We start from the raw sequence: 14839 nt of genomic DNA, 5'->3' as shown, positions 1-14839 counted from the left end.
AAAAAAAGAAAAAGAGTGACATTCATATGGCAGCAGAAGGGACTGAACTGTGACTTACACTGCTCCACATCTGAAGCTGGCACCATGGTCCACCTTGCCCTTTGTCCTACAAGATTTCCCACAGAGCACGGGGGGCGGGGGGGGTGGGCGGGGAGGCTCCAGGAAATTGTACTGTGATGGGGAGAAAGATGCCTACCCCCTTTTTCCCCCTCCCCATTCCTGCTTCCACAGTCACCCCATGTTCTAGGCAGCTTGTCTAAAGCAGCTAATTTAGCCCACACACCGATCCTGTGCTTGTTACACTCATTTTACAGATGACAACACCGAGGCACGGAGATGCTATGTCACTTGCCACGGTTGGAGCTAATAAGTGTAGGAGGTGGGAGTGAAACCTGGGCTGTTGTTTGAAATCTGTGTTCACTGCTTCTATCTCCTTCTCCCCCTCGATGGGAGTTCACTGGAGCAGCCACTTAGGCCTGGAGAGAACAGAGACCAAGAGAGCAAGTGAAATAAGGGAGCCAACCCCTGGACTAGCATGTGGAGCACAACCCAAATTGCACCTGTTGGGTCCTGATGTTTGGGCTCCAGACTCAAGAGCTTTCCGTTCCCCTTCCTGAGCAATATTGGAATTATTAAAGAAAGGACCCATGCACACATCTGTGCTGACCCAATTCAATCCAGAGTCATTAATCGATGTCTTTTCCCACAGTCATGAACGTGGCTCCCCTCTGCAGAGCCACCGAAACAGCCCTGACTGCAGATAAATGAATCCTCAGGGGTGGTGAGAACTGGGCCCTGCGTCCTCCCAGAGCCCTCGTGTGCGGAGCTAATGCTGATTTGTGAAGCACTTTATGGTTTATTCATACCGCTTTGCCAGGCTTCCCAGGACAACCTTCCCTCGCATAAATGAGAGCGACTCCCAGAATAGAATGTCAGGCTTCATTAAAAGAAAAAACCCGGTGTGGGGGATGTCCCTTTTTTGCTCCCTAGCCTGCGTCACCCAGTGTTTGAGGGATTTGGGTCACACCCCGGGAAGCACCTGTGCTGTGAGCAGAAAGGGATGTCAGGAGCTCCTTTCTAGGTGGGAGAGACTCTCAGAAGGTTGGGCTCAAGTCTCTCTGCAGGAAACACGCCCAGGCCAGGGAATGTGTTCCCAGGAGGCAGGGAGTAAGTGGTGGGGAGCCAGACACAGGGTAGAGCTCTGATGCCCTTATTCTTGGCTGGGAGACTGAGGTGGGTCATAGAGGGGTCAGAGCACTGTGTAAATTAGAAGTCATTTATCTGCCCCTGGTAGTACTTCCATTATGGTCCCCTCAAGCTTGGGGAGGGTGTCCCCGAGAACAGAGGGAAGAGGAAAGCCTTGTTCTCCTCACTTAGCTTCTTTAGGGTGCCTCAGGAGCAGCGCCTTGATCAAGCCTCACCAGTGCCCAGGAAAGCTGCCCATAGACACACATGGCACCCAGGAAATTGCAAGGTACCCCAGGGCACAAAAATCACACTGATGCAGAAATGTAGGAGACTTCATGGGCTTCACACCTTCCCCAAAACGAGCAAGACTCCCACGTACTGAAGTCACCATCCTTGGCCACAGGGTCATACTCTTGAGGGAAAAATCACAAGGACTTCTGAGCAGCTCAGCTTCTTCAGAAACTGATGCCAGGCAGATGGGGGACTTGTGACTCCTGAATTCATCTTCTTTACCCCCAGAAAGGTAGAATAAAGCAGAGGGGGGTGTGCTGGGCTTGGAATAACAAACTCAGAATAGGAAGCTTGAACTGAGTGAGCCCTGCAGGACTTGGGGTTTGACTGCCCTCCAGGTCCACCCAGAGAGGGTGGATGCCTGAGTACCCGACTGACTCACCACCCATCTGGGGTATCAGGGACATGATCACCCACTTCTCAAATGGAATCTTTCGAACAAGGTAAGCATGTAGGAAAGGTTCTCAATTGCTAAACAATTCATACTGATGTTCCTGGGCAACATTAATAATTTCTTGACTACGTGTAAGAGTCAGTCCAATCTAAAAATCTGCAGAAATCAGGGGAGCATCATCCCGTACAACGTAAGATCCAATGGGCTTCCTTCTTTTCCACCTGCTGTCTCAGAGCACAGAGATCCGATGCAGCCCAGAAAGTCCAAGGTGGTGGTGATGACCTGCAGCAAGTATGAGGGGTTCTCTGCTTGCTTTGCCCTCCCTGCCAACTTTCAATCCATCGCTGTCAGTAGTGGGCGATACTGAGATTTTAGAGCAGCAGGTCCAAGCTAAGAGCCTGCTTCCCAAAATGGGGCCTACATTGCTCCCAACAAAAGAGTTGCTTTTGGATTTATTTCATCATCACCAATCCTTTGACCATCCCTTCTAGCTCTGATCTTCCAGGCAGAGAATTAGATGCAATTGGGACAACAGAGAGAGACCCAAATGGCTAACCCAGTTTTTGAGAGATCACAGTGGGCAAAGTCCAGAAATAAATCTCAACTGGTCATCCTCATCTTAAAAAGTAAGTTGATGATACTTTCCACCAAGAGTTAGTGCTACACAACTGCCAACTGCTAATGAATTATTCTTAAATTAATAATAACACCAACAACTGAGCAACAACAATTCAAAACATGTTAATTAATTTTCAAAATATTATTTCTAAAATATAGTAAATAAGTTACATTGTTTGGGCTCCATTAAATATATGCATTTTCATTGGGATGGTATAGTTCCCAAGGGGAGCAACAGTGGGTCTTGAATATGAAAACATATTACTCTTTTTTTTTATATCCTCACCTGAGGACATGCTTAGAAAGATAAAGGGTGAGAGGGAGGGGTTGGGGTTGGGGGTGGGGGTGGGGGAGAGAGGGAGAGAGAGAGAGAGAGAGAGAGAGAGAGAGAGAGAGAGAGAGAGAGAGAAAGAGAGAGAGACATCAATGTGTGAGAGAAATATCTATTGGTTGCCTTCCATATGCTCCCTGACTGGGGGTCAAACCCACAACTCAGGTATGTGCCCTGACTGAGAATCAAACCAGCAACCTTTTGGTGCATGGGACGAAACTCAACCAAACTGAGTTTCCCCGACTCTGGCAGGGCAAATATTACTCTTTTACATAGAAACTAAAGATATATATATATATGGTACATATATGTCTTTGGTATTAAATTTTCATGCAGGGATGATTAGGAAAAAATCTAAAAAGGGTCCTTAGTGGGGGGGGGGGCAATAGGAAACAATGGCTGAGAAACACTACGTAAGTAGAGAATAACAATTATGCTCTTTGCTCTAGGACTCAAAGTTATGCATACAGACTTCTCTCCTTATATTCTGTGATGGTTATTGGGGTAAATGGGCGGGTTTGTTCCTCCTTAATGGCCCTGACCCTGAGCCCAGGTGCAGATGCTTTTCTGGGTGGTCATTTTTCTCCCTCACTTTTCTAGGTTATCCAGTCATTCCTCAGTGGGTTGTCTTCTAGCAGTGGCCTGTCAAATTCATAATCTTAATTTTACAGGCAAATATTTAAGTCCATCCTGGTCAGAAAGCAACAACCTACTTCCTTGTTAAATTGTGTGAACAGGTGAGCGGACTGTCTTATGCCTGTTCATGTATTTTCACGAGTCTCTGGTTTGCATGTGTGTTTTTGATGGTTGAGATCACCGAGAAAACCTTAGATCATGTTCCACTGGAACAAGCAGAAAAACTTACGGTGCAAAGTGTTTCGAAGGTCTTTTCAGAGACAAAGGATCCATCAAGGCCAAAGAGAAAGATGGATGCATAGGCGAGCATTCCTCCCAGGATGATGAGGTTGTTCATGTATGGACTCGACATCTTTATCAGCCTGACAAGAGAAGGAGATACTACAGTTACAGGACGGGTAGTGTAGTTATTCCTCCCACAAATATTTCGACTGTGTATACTGCGGCGAAGGCTAGAGGGGGAGAGAAAAATATAAGTCCTGACCTCCTCCACTACCCTCTCCCCAAGACTGTGCCAAATGCTTATCTGACCTGTGTATTAGGGGCTGTTTCCCCCTCACTAAAGGACCCCAGACAGCTATCAACTCCCAGTTGTTGATTTTCCTGCCTCCTTGGTCAAGTTCACCCACCACTTCTCTAGGAACAGCTTGTAGCATCAGCTTCTTCAACCACTAATTTTTAATTTACACAAAAACATTAAGTCAACAGCTTTTTGTGTCTGGGGCTGGGAAGACATGCAAAATCTATAGAATTTTACATTCAGGTTTAGCAACTATCCACAGTGAGAGGGAAGATGGCCCCACCACACTCTCCCCTGTGCTGAGTGGACCAGGTCTAGGAGGTCTACAGGTGAGAACTCAGGTCTGCTCAGGAATTGTGGCCACTGTAGTGAATGAGCATCCACTTTGGCTACCTGAAGCTCACACTATACCTTGCACAAAGAGGGCCACACATCGGGTAGGAACACCTCCCCCACTCACCAGGCAGTGGAGGTGGACAATGGCATCCTTATCTCCACCCTCTAACACTGTCTACCGCAGGCTGCTGTTGGGGGCAGTTTTTATACTCCCAAACTCTACATTCTTCTCTCTCACTTCCTTCAGGGATTCTGCTGTGACTCCCAGCTGCCCAGCAAGCCACGACTTGGTTAAACCATCAGCTGGCTGGAGTTCACCCTCAGAGGTGCCTGGCTCCCCCAGCACAATCCACTCAGAACATCTTGGGTTTTCAGGTGCCCCATGACCCAGGTGTTCTTTTGCAGATTGTAATTATGATCAATTTTTCTCTGAACAGTTTCCTTCAGAATGTGTATTTCTATTAATCCTTCCACATTTAAAAAGTGTAATGTGGTATCAAAGTGGAAGAGAGAGAAAAACCCTGCTGTAAATTGTGGACCATTAACATGGTCTTTCGAGTTGGGAGCACTGGGTCCAGCGCTTGGTCCCTGCTACCCACAGAGGTGCACAGAGGTTGGCAAAGCAATTAGCTGGCTGAATTTCCTCACCTATAAAAGCACAGATCATACTGCCAAGGGCACACGTGAAGCTGAGATGAGATTGGGTTCTTGGGGACCCTTATAAACCAGGAACTGCTAAGGAACCTTCATTCTTATTGTCACAGGAAGCTGGGGAGGGGAGAGGCCAGGAGTTGGGCAGGTTTCTTGGAGGAGGGGACCTTAATTTTGTAGGTAGCATTTAGGAAGACAAAAGTGAGGGGTATCTGGAACTTTAGTGACATTTCCCCCCATACATCTTTGTAGATTTTGAAATCTGCAAAGCCAGTAAAAAAAACAAACAAAAAAACCACACGGATGTCAGCCTATTGGAAAGAATAATGATAATTTTCCCCAGGAGGCTAAGATGGGGTGGTTTAGGAATTAAAAGAGTTTAGTCTTATTTTAGGGGCCACTCACCACTGTGATGGGAATTCTTGAAGCTTGTGGAAAGGGAATCTAATGTTAATTAAGACTTTTGTGCCCAGGCCTTGTGCCAAATGCTCATCATTTAAGGTTTGTATGCAGTGGACAAAAGTTGCTTCAATTTTTGTGTGTGGCAGTGAATGTGTTATTGGTGATAAAGAAAATAAAACAACAGGCGAATAAAATTCCTATTTGTTCTTCAGGAAATAGGTTTGGCCTCAGCAGTAAAAAAACAACAACCTAAACCAACAGCAACAAAAAATCGAGAGCCTGGAGGTTCCTCCTTTACAAACAAAGAAAAGAAAAACAACTGTTCTCCTGGAATTGGGCTTGTTCCTGGCAGCCCTGGAGGTCATGCATCGTGGCTTCTGGGCTTAATAGCAGAGATGCTGCCCATGGGTGGGCACTGGGCCTGTGACTGAGAAGGTCCTGCTCTGAGTCCTTGCTCACCCTCTTCCACAACAAGGCCGGGGGCTGGAAACCAAAGAAGCTGCCTGTGCTTGGTAAACACTACCATCTGGGATGGTGACCTGTTCTACCCACCGCTGACCAGAATAACTCAGAAAGCGAGCTGCTCTCCCCTGGAGAGTGAAGGGCATGTGAGAGGGGACAGAAATCAAGGGGATGGATTCTGCTGCGTGCAGCAGTGTGGCCTTGGACAGTGGCCCTTGCCGCTGAGCTTCTGTGCTCACATCTGTAATCTGGGGAGGGGCTTCCTGGACTGCAGTGTGCTGCAACCAATGAAGTGCCAGGCCTTGTACTTAGTGAACCCCCTAGACCAGGGGTGGGCAAACTTTTTGACTCTAGGGCCACAATGGGTTCTTAAACTGGACCGGAGGGCTGGAACAAAAGCATGGATGGAGTGTTTGTGTGAACTAATATAAATTCAAAGTAAACATCATTACATAAAAGGGTACGGTCATTTTTTTTTTTTTTTAGTTTTATTCATTTTAAACGGGCCGAATCCGGCCTGCGGGCCGTAGTTTGCCCACGGCTGCCCTAGACAGTGCTTCCCCAAGATGCTGGGGGTGGGGCAAAGACACTGGGGAATGCTGTCTTCTAGATTTCTCCTCCTGGGCCAGCACAAACTGCATGAGCACAGACAAAGCTCTGAGAAGGCCTATGGACCTAGATCCTTCAGTTTTATTTAAGCCCGCCTTCCCCAAACTTATCTGACCGAGGCTCCTGTGTAACGAGTAGCCCCATGTATGTATGTGTGTGTGTGTGTGTGTGTGTGTGTGTGCATGTGGGAGTGTACACACATGGTCATGAAACATTGAATAACATCGCAGTGAATGAGAAGCACACTTTAGAAAATCGCCCTACAATCTTCTGTAGCCCTGGAGAATCCGTCGTGCAATGCTCGCATACTTTGTCAATGAGGTTTATTGATCCAGAAAGTACAATCCAAGAGGAAAGTGTGAGCGACTTACTTCTGATTCCGGTTCTTGATGTTGAAAAAGAGAAAAGCGCTGGCCATGATCATCCCCAGGATGGTGAGGGCAGAGAGGATGCTGTAGAGAGGTAGGGAGATCTTCCGGAGCTGCTCTAGGATGATGGTCTTGTCTTTTGGGGGTTCGGATCCTAGAAGGCCAAGGAAAAGACATCACCTGAGCCCAGTGCAGTCAGTGCCTGAGGGCATCTCTGCCTGGATGTTCCTGACATTTGCCACCGGTGCACAAACTCTGTGCAGGACACATCTCCTGGGTGAGCGGGCTCTGGTGGCTGGCCAGCCTGCCTAGCAGGGAGCCTTAGTCAGGACTTATTTCTTTCTCTAAACAGAATCAATAAGGAATTTGTGATGCATTTAATAGCCATTAGAAGACTGGAATTTGGTTTGGTCTAATTACCCTGTTGAAAAACTGTTGCCATTTATTCCCAAAGGTAACAGTGGCTCGGAAGGTGCAGGGCTGGGTGTTGTGAGTGAGTACCACTGGGTGTCACTGAGAGTGAGGACCTAGGCTTTGGCTTTCAAGGGCTATGTGCCAGCACATGATAATGACTGTCCCTCAACAGGGTGGACGCCTTGCCTGTCAATTCCACAGAGATGCATATGTGCTCTGGCTGTGGATTTTCTCCTTCAAGGTCATTATGTTATAAAAGCTCTTTCTGATTTTCCATTTTCATAGGACTCGCTAACTGTGGGAGGCAGAAGCTGCCTGCATGCCTTCCCCTCCCTGTTGTGCCAGGACTGGACAGAAACTGTGGGACTCCATATCTCTGTGTGACTGCGAACTGTCCTTGCTCATTCTTCAAGGGCACAGGAACCCGGGGGAGCCCCAAGGGAGGCTGAGCAGACTCATCTTTATAGAAGGTGGCACAATGGTCCCGTTTTAGTTTTACCAGGTACAGGGAGGCTGGGGAGGACAAATGCAGGGACACCCCACCCCACCCCACCCCACTTCTTGCCAATCCTCTTTCTCAGCTGCTGTTTCAGGTCAGGTTTCTGCTGTAGGACTGTGAAATGTTGGGGCTTTTCACTCCAGAGAAATGTGTGGAATCAGCCAGGTGCCTGGGAGTGGCTGAAGCTGGGGGACCCACCAGGGGTCACAATGAGTCCCCCCCACCTCATGGCAGTGCCATGGGTGCCAGCCTACATTATGCCTCCCTTCTCAGGAGACAAACAGGATGAACAGATATTGCTTTAAGGGTTGAGGGCTCCCCTGAACATCTGTGTTTCAAAAATTCTGATAGCAAGTTGAAATGTGTTTGGAAACATTCAGTGGATAAGAGGTCTTTGAACATGTAAACAGCCTACGGAAGCTGCCAGGTTGGAAAGCAGCTAGGAACTTGCTGGCTTGGTTAATGTAAAGTGTTAAGCAATTCCAAGTAAACAGACTTTTGTAAGGATTGGCTCCAAGGACTAAAAGTCAGGGCAAAAGCAGACACAGGTGACGGAGGTAGCAACATTTGTTGCTTCCAGTGAAAACTCAACATCTGGAAACTTCCTCCCCCTTCCTATTTACTTCCCCTCTCCCCCCACCTGTACCCTGGGCTGCATTAGGCTGGCTCAGGTGACTTCTGGCTCCCTAATACAAGAACCATCTTAGGAATGCCCATGAGTTCTTGGCTGGAAACAAGCCACTCTCTGGGCACTGAGAAAGGGTTACATGATGACTATGACCACAAGCTGTTCATGTAGAAACAACTTCAGAAAATGACAACAGCTCCTCCTCCTTACTCTACCCTCCCTTCCCCGAAATGGCACCTCCCCACCTATGCATCTTAACTGAGACATTATGGAAGCCAAACGGTAACAACTTGTTAGAAGTGTTACTAACAGCAGCAGCCCTGAATTTTCTTTCTTGCTACTCATCTGGTCCATCCATTCATTATTCATCTATTTTTCATTATTTCTTCATTCATCACTATTCCTTCACTCATCATCATTAATGATGGTCAACATCATTAATAATCACCTTCCATCTATCAGGCCCAGTGCTGGGTACCAGCGATTCAAAGATAAAGAAGATGAAGTCCCTGTCCTCAAGGAACTTACACATTACATATATAAGGAGAAAAGGCAACCATAAGCAGTAATATTTACCGAATGCTTACCGTGGGCTAAGCACTTTATAGAGATTTTTTTATACGATCCACCCAACAATCTCATGAGTAGAAAAGATTATTCCCATTTTGGTGGGTGGAGTGGGGGTCGGCAATAGGTTTTAGGTGTTAAGTAGCTTTTACAGCTAGTAAATGGCAAATCTGGCAGAATTTGACCCCATATCTGCCTAACTCTGAAGACGGTGCTCTCACACTATGTAAACTGCCTCCAATCGCCTGAGCAGGAAGCAGGAAGCAGAGTGCAGTTCTGCCTGATGAGTCAGGAAAGGCTACAGAAAGGAAGATGAGTAGTTAGCTTTCACCAGGAAGACAAGGAAGAAAGGGCATTTTGGGCAGAGAACCTGGCAGAGGCAAAGACATGGTGACATATGGCATGTTTGAGGAACTGTAAGCAGTTTGGTTGGGGAGATCTGACAGAGAAGGCAGAGAAGTGAGGAGGTGTCCTTTCATGGATGTCTTGGGGGCAACACCATGGAATAAGGCCCCTTGTTGTGCGCAACGGACACCATGAAATGCTCTGAGCAGAAGTGGGGCATCTTCAGCATGGCATGATGGCAAAAGCACTTTGGCTGTTAAGGGCAAAATGGACTTGAAGGGGTTAAGACTGGTTAAGCCCGCCCATCCGCCCATCCATCCATCCCTCCATCCCTCCCTCCATCCCTCCATCCACTCATTCATTCATCCACCCACTAGTTCAGTGACTCACATGTTCACCTGTTCACTTATTTATTCACTCATCCACTCACTTGGTCAATCATGTATTAATAAAATATCATTGACTCTTTGACACGTGCCAGATTATGGCTGGTGCCAGGAATTTAAAGCCAAATAGGAACCAGTCAGGGGGCTCATGGTCCAACAATCTAGATATTTCAATACAAAGTGACAGTGGCCATGGTAAAGGCAGAGAAAAAAAACTGTGAAAGCCAAAAGAAGGGAGCCATTAGCCTGGTTGGGGGCAATCAGGGAAGGCTGCACAGAAGAGGTGTTATTTGATCTCGTTCTGGAAGCTGAGGAGAAGTTCTACAGCAGGAGAAAAGAGGGAATGGTCTTCCAGGAAGAGCAGCATGTAGAGAGACCCTATTATCAACCAAACCAAGTCCTTTCCCAGAGGAAAAGACAGAGCTAGATTTAGCTGGGCCACATTTAAAAAGAATTACTCCTGGCCATCCTCTGGTTTAAACAGATGCTTCGGTGAAAGCCAGTGTTCATACAAATTCCAGTGACCCATTCCAGGAGCTGGAATACAGCTCCTATGTGAGTGACGGGACCTTGTGCTCAGTGAGTGAGTGTGCGTGTTGACAGGAGAGGATGTTCCCTCTTCCCTACAAGGCCAAAGGCTCTGAGATTTTCCCCCAACCCTCAGATAACATCCAGGCTTGGGACTGAGCAGGCCCCCTCCTCCAAGAAGCCCACCTGCCTTACCTTGGAACCTAATGGTGTCGTTGATGATCTCCAGTGTGTCAGCCACAGCGTTGTATTCTCCCACCTTCACCTCCCTGCGGTCTGTGGGGAGCAACAGAGAGTGGCTGGTTAGATCCGAGTCCTGTGTTTGGGTCTGAGTGTTCCTCTCCTAGCTCTTGCTCTCCCCACAGCCCCTGGCTATATTCTTGCAGGCTTTTCCTTTCCCCAGGTAGAATCACAAAACTTCCAACCGGATCTGGGCTAGAACAAACACCCTCTCACACTCTCTCGTCAACTGTCCTTCGCTGTACATGTGTAGAAGGGGGACTCACTCCCCTTTAACTGGATTCTCTGCCTGTTACCAAGTCCTTCCTGGTCATTGAGCTGAATGTTCTCTCTGTAACTTTTCCCTGTCATCTGACTCTGCCCTCTGGGACCACGCAGATTACCCCTACTCCCTCTGCCCAGGCAGGCCTAGAGCTTGAAGACAAAGACAGAACACCCCACGACACTCTTCCCCCACTCCACCTTACTAAATGTCATTCTATTTCCCACCTTACCCAGGCCCCTCCTGAGGCCACACTCCACAATATCACTGTCTGTCTGTCTGTCTGTCTGTCTGAGAGTGCAGACACAAGGACTGACCAACACACGTTAGGCATGATTTGGTCAGCAGCAAGTAGAGGGGACCATCCCCTCCTTCATTCTGCACATTATATATCAATTGATATATTCTGAGGTAGAATTAGCATCTTTTGGAGGATGCATTGCTCTGCTGTGTGATACTGAGCACAGTGTTCTCCGTATGCACTTGCCCAGGTGTATTTTCAGACCTAAGTGGTGCATTTGAATTTTCCTTCATCCTAGATACTATTCTGTTGTTGGGTTTAGGTCAGTGATATTCAATTGGTGTGCCGCAAGAATTTTTAAAACATGCAATGCCTGACTATTTAGTCAGGGACACTGACCTCTTTTCCCTTAGATTGTCAAATAAAAAAATGACAACAGCCAAACACAACAGTAGCTGTTCAGGGTGAATGAATCAAAATTATTCTGATTTTTTTGTCAGATAAGCAAAAAATATATATATATATTTTTGGTGTGCTGCAGATTTTTAGTAAGTAGTTTATGTGTGCCATGAGGTGAAAAGGTTGAAAATTGCTGGTTTAGGGCAATTGCCAGGGATAATTACAAAGACAACTAGACCAGGGCGACTGGGCAGGAGGAATGGAGAGTAGTAATTAGATTTGACAAAGGTTTCCTTTTTCCCAGGTAAAATCTGGACAATTGGGAGATTAATTGTTGGGGAAGATGGGGAACAGGGCAGTGAACCAAGTGACTGGGCGGGGGGCCCGGCGGGGGGGGGGGGGGTGGGGGGGGCTCCGGTGCCATTCCCTAAGTGGGGAACCCATGAGGATAAAAGATGTTATGTTCCTGTTTGAATGTGCTCAGCCTGAGACACCTATCAGGGGGAGATCCTTGCTCTGGAGGGGGGAGAAGTCTGGGCTGGGGAGAAGGAGTTGGGGTCACCAGCATGCAGGCTGGGAGGTAGAGCAGTGGGCAGGAAGGACACCCCGAGGGCAGTGCTGAGTGAGAAGTGAAGGGACCAAGGACACAATCCTGGATAGCGCCAATCTCTGGGGGGCAGGCAGAGCAAGGACACTGCAAGGAGATTGGGAAGAAGTGGCCAGGATGCCAGGAGCAGGATGCCAGGAAAGAGTGGGCATTGTAGGAGCCAAGGAAAATGACAATTTCACCATGGAGCTGGCCAGCAATGTCACATGCTACCGAGAGCCTGGGCCAACAAGCCCCTTGACAGGGGGTGAGTGGATCTGGCGTGTCTGTGGTGACCACAGATAAAACAGATGCAGAGAAAGGTGGGGTTAGAGGCAGAGAACCAAAGGGAACCAGTGTGGGAGTAAAGAAAGGAGCCCCCAGGGCAGAGCAGACTTTGACAGAGTTCAGGAGTGGGCAGGCAGGGGCTGAGGTGCCCCACAGTGTGCCTGGATCGATGCTAGGAATTTTATGTGCCATCTTTTCAGTTCTCACAATTGAATGGACTAGGTCAGTGGTCGGCAAACTCATTAGTCAACAGAGCCAAATATCAACAGTACAACGAGTGAAATTTCTTTTGAGAGCCAAATTTTTTAAACCTAAACTATATAGGTAGGTACATTGTTATTAACTTAATTAGGGTACTCCTAAGGCTTAGGAAGAGCCACACTCAAGGGGCCAAAGAGCCGCATGTGGCTCGCGAGACACAGTTTGCCGACCATGGGACTAGGTGGTTTTCAGTTCCACTTTGTAGATGAGGAAACCGAGGCTTGGGCAGGCTGTAGCTTTGCCCAGAGTCCCACTGATACCAAGAACACAGGATCCCTGAGAGGTGACAGTTCCATGTCAAGCTGACCACCCATCAGCCACCTGTGCCTCCTGAGTATATTAACTGCATAGAGGAATGCCCACCCTCCGGCAGGCGGGTCCCTGGAGCTGCAGGCCCGCAAGTCCCCAGAGGAACTGCCTGATGTGGCTCTGGCTGTAAGTGAATTTCTTTGCATAAACGCAGGTGCACTGCTGGTTCCTTAAACACATTTAGAAAATGAAACGGAATCGCATAGACCTGCCATGCTTCTGCCTGCGTTCCTTTGACCGTGAGGTGGAAAACAGGACTATAAAAGTCACTTCCTTCTCCCACAAAGGTCTCCGCACCATCTGGGGGGCTTCACAGCGTGCAGGCAGCTGTGGCATACCTGGGTCACCCAGCTCCTAAATGTCACATTAGCAGACTCTGCTGGGAGCTCCAGCATCCTTGCTTAGGCCTTTTGAAGTCTCAGCCCCAGGCTGCTCCTGCCCCTCAGAAAAGGAGGCCCTGATTTATTTATTTGGCGTGGGGAGGCAGCGCATGAAATATGCAGGCTGATCGGAATAAATCATTAGGAGCTGGGAAGTGTATGGCTGGCCGCCCTCCAGGCCCCCAGCCACACAGCCCACCCTTCTGACTCCTAGGCCCCGCTCTATGCCCCATGGCACCAAAATCATACTCAGCCTCCCACCAAGACCAAAATCACATAATCTCTCCCTGGAGCAGTGCTTGGAGGCTCACAGGCACTTCACACGTTCTTGCATTTAACGCTCACAGCAAACCATGAGTTGGGCATAACTCACCCCAGTGTATACTTGAGGGAGGGGCCTCAGATAGGTTAAGTGCATGCCTGGACTTGGGTCCCCCAGTTCTGACTTCAGAGCGCTTTCACCACCCATACTGAGCAGGGCTTCTGATCATTCAGCCACATTTATTGAGTGCCCACTGCACGCCAGGCCCAGCCCAAGGTATTTCATGATAAAGAACCCCTCAAAAACAGCAGTGTAGGTGGTAGAAGACTAGGTTATTTCCTCATCCTCAACCAAGGTGGCCTTGGACATGTGTGCTGGAGCTGGAGATACAAAGATGAAGAAAAAATTCATAATCGCTGACCTTGGAGTTTAGTGACTGCAGCCTCTCTCAGCCCTAGCAGGGAGGTAAAAATCATTCCCATTTGCAGGCAGCACTTCCCTTCCAGCTCATACCCTATAAGCAGGTGGTTATAAATGTAAAAGGGGAACTTTCAGAGTGGCCATGAGAATTAGAGAGGAGAATACAGGCAATTTCTGGCTTGGGACCTAACTCATAGTGAGTGTTCCATAAATTATAGTTATTTGAGTCATGATAAAAGTGACTGTGAGCCGTTTGCTAGGTCCCCAAACACTCCCTCTGTTTACTTACTGCCACTAGTTCCCCACAACAGTCCCTCTGCTTGGAAGGGAGCTTTCCCCTCCCTCTACAAAACCAAACGTCCAAACTTTGTCCACCTCTTCCGGGAAGCATTCCCAGCGTACTGACCCTCCCCTCCCAGCAACCTGTTTGCTGTGAGCTCAGCCCCTCGTGTTGGAGCAATGCCCCAGGTGTGCCCAGGCCTTCTGATTTCTGTCTGCTGATTGGTTCCTGAGCAGAACCCGAAGTCTGGCTTCTGACATCCTGGGCAGCATAGAGTCTTGTCCCCCACACCCTGCCCAGGGCCCCTCAGGGGTCTGAAGGTGGAAGGAGGGTGCCCCCTGTGTTCTTCCATTCACCACGGCCCAGGTGGTGGTCACTATGATAGGCACCCGGCACTTTCAACTTTTAAGTCTTGGGCTGCTTGGTAACTCCACTGTGCAAACAAGGCTGACCACTCATTGAGACACAGACGAGCCTTGCAGACCGAGGACAGGGGATCTGTGGACAGATAGAAAGGTCCACTGGGGCCGGGAGGTTGGGGTATCGAGCAGAGGGAGAGGGGCTGTGACACTGGGTCTGTTACTGGCTGGCCGTCTGCCCCACAAACTCTGTGCAGGTTGCCACTGACTCACTGTGTGACCCTGGACCATTCCCTTCCTCTGGGCCTCAGTTTCTCCATTTGCACACTGCACTGTAGGAATTCCAGTGGTTCTCAGCCCTAGGGATTAGGGTCACCTG

The 14839-nt window shown here is 48.5% G+C and overlaps 1 protein-coding gene across 1 annotated transcript in view; it reads right to left on the bottom strand.

Moving 5' to 3' along the window:
- Positions 1 to 14839, bottom strand: part of GABBR2 (gamma-aminobutyric acid type B receptor subunit 2) — a 312749-nt gene that overhangs the window by 67331 nt on the left and 230579 nt on the right. Inside the window, exons 9-11 of the mRNA XM_036330236.1 lie at positions 10369 to 10449; positions 6810 to 6960; positions 3688 to 3820 (exon numbers count right to left, since the gene is read on the bottom strand). Of these exons, the coding sequence (XP_036186129.1) occupies positions 3688 to 3820; positions 6810 to 6960; positions 10369 to 10449 (365 nt within the window). The remainder of the gene's footprint in view (positions 1 to 3687; positions 3821 to 6809; positions 6961 to 10368; positions 10450 to 14839) is intronic.

The sequence above is a fragment of the Myotis myotis genome, unplaced genomic scaffold (assembly GCF_014108235.1).
Source record: "Myotis myotis isolate mMyoMyo1 unplaced genomic scaffold, mMyoMyo1.p scaffold_m19_p_12, whole genome shotgun sequence".
NCBI lineage: Eukaryota > Metazoa > Chordata > Mammalia > Chiroptera > Vespertilionidae > Myotis > Myotis myotis.
The sequence above is the reverse complement of the archived record's forward strand: the minus strand, read 5'-3'. Positions and strand labels throughout refer to the sequence as shown.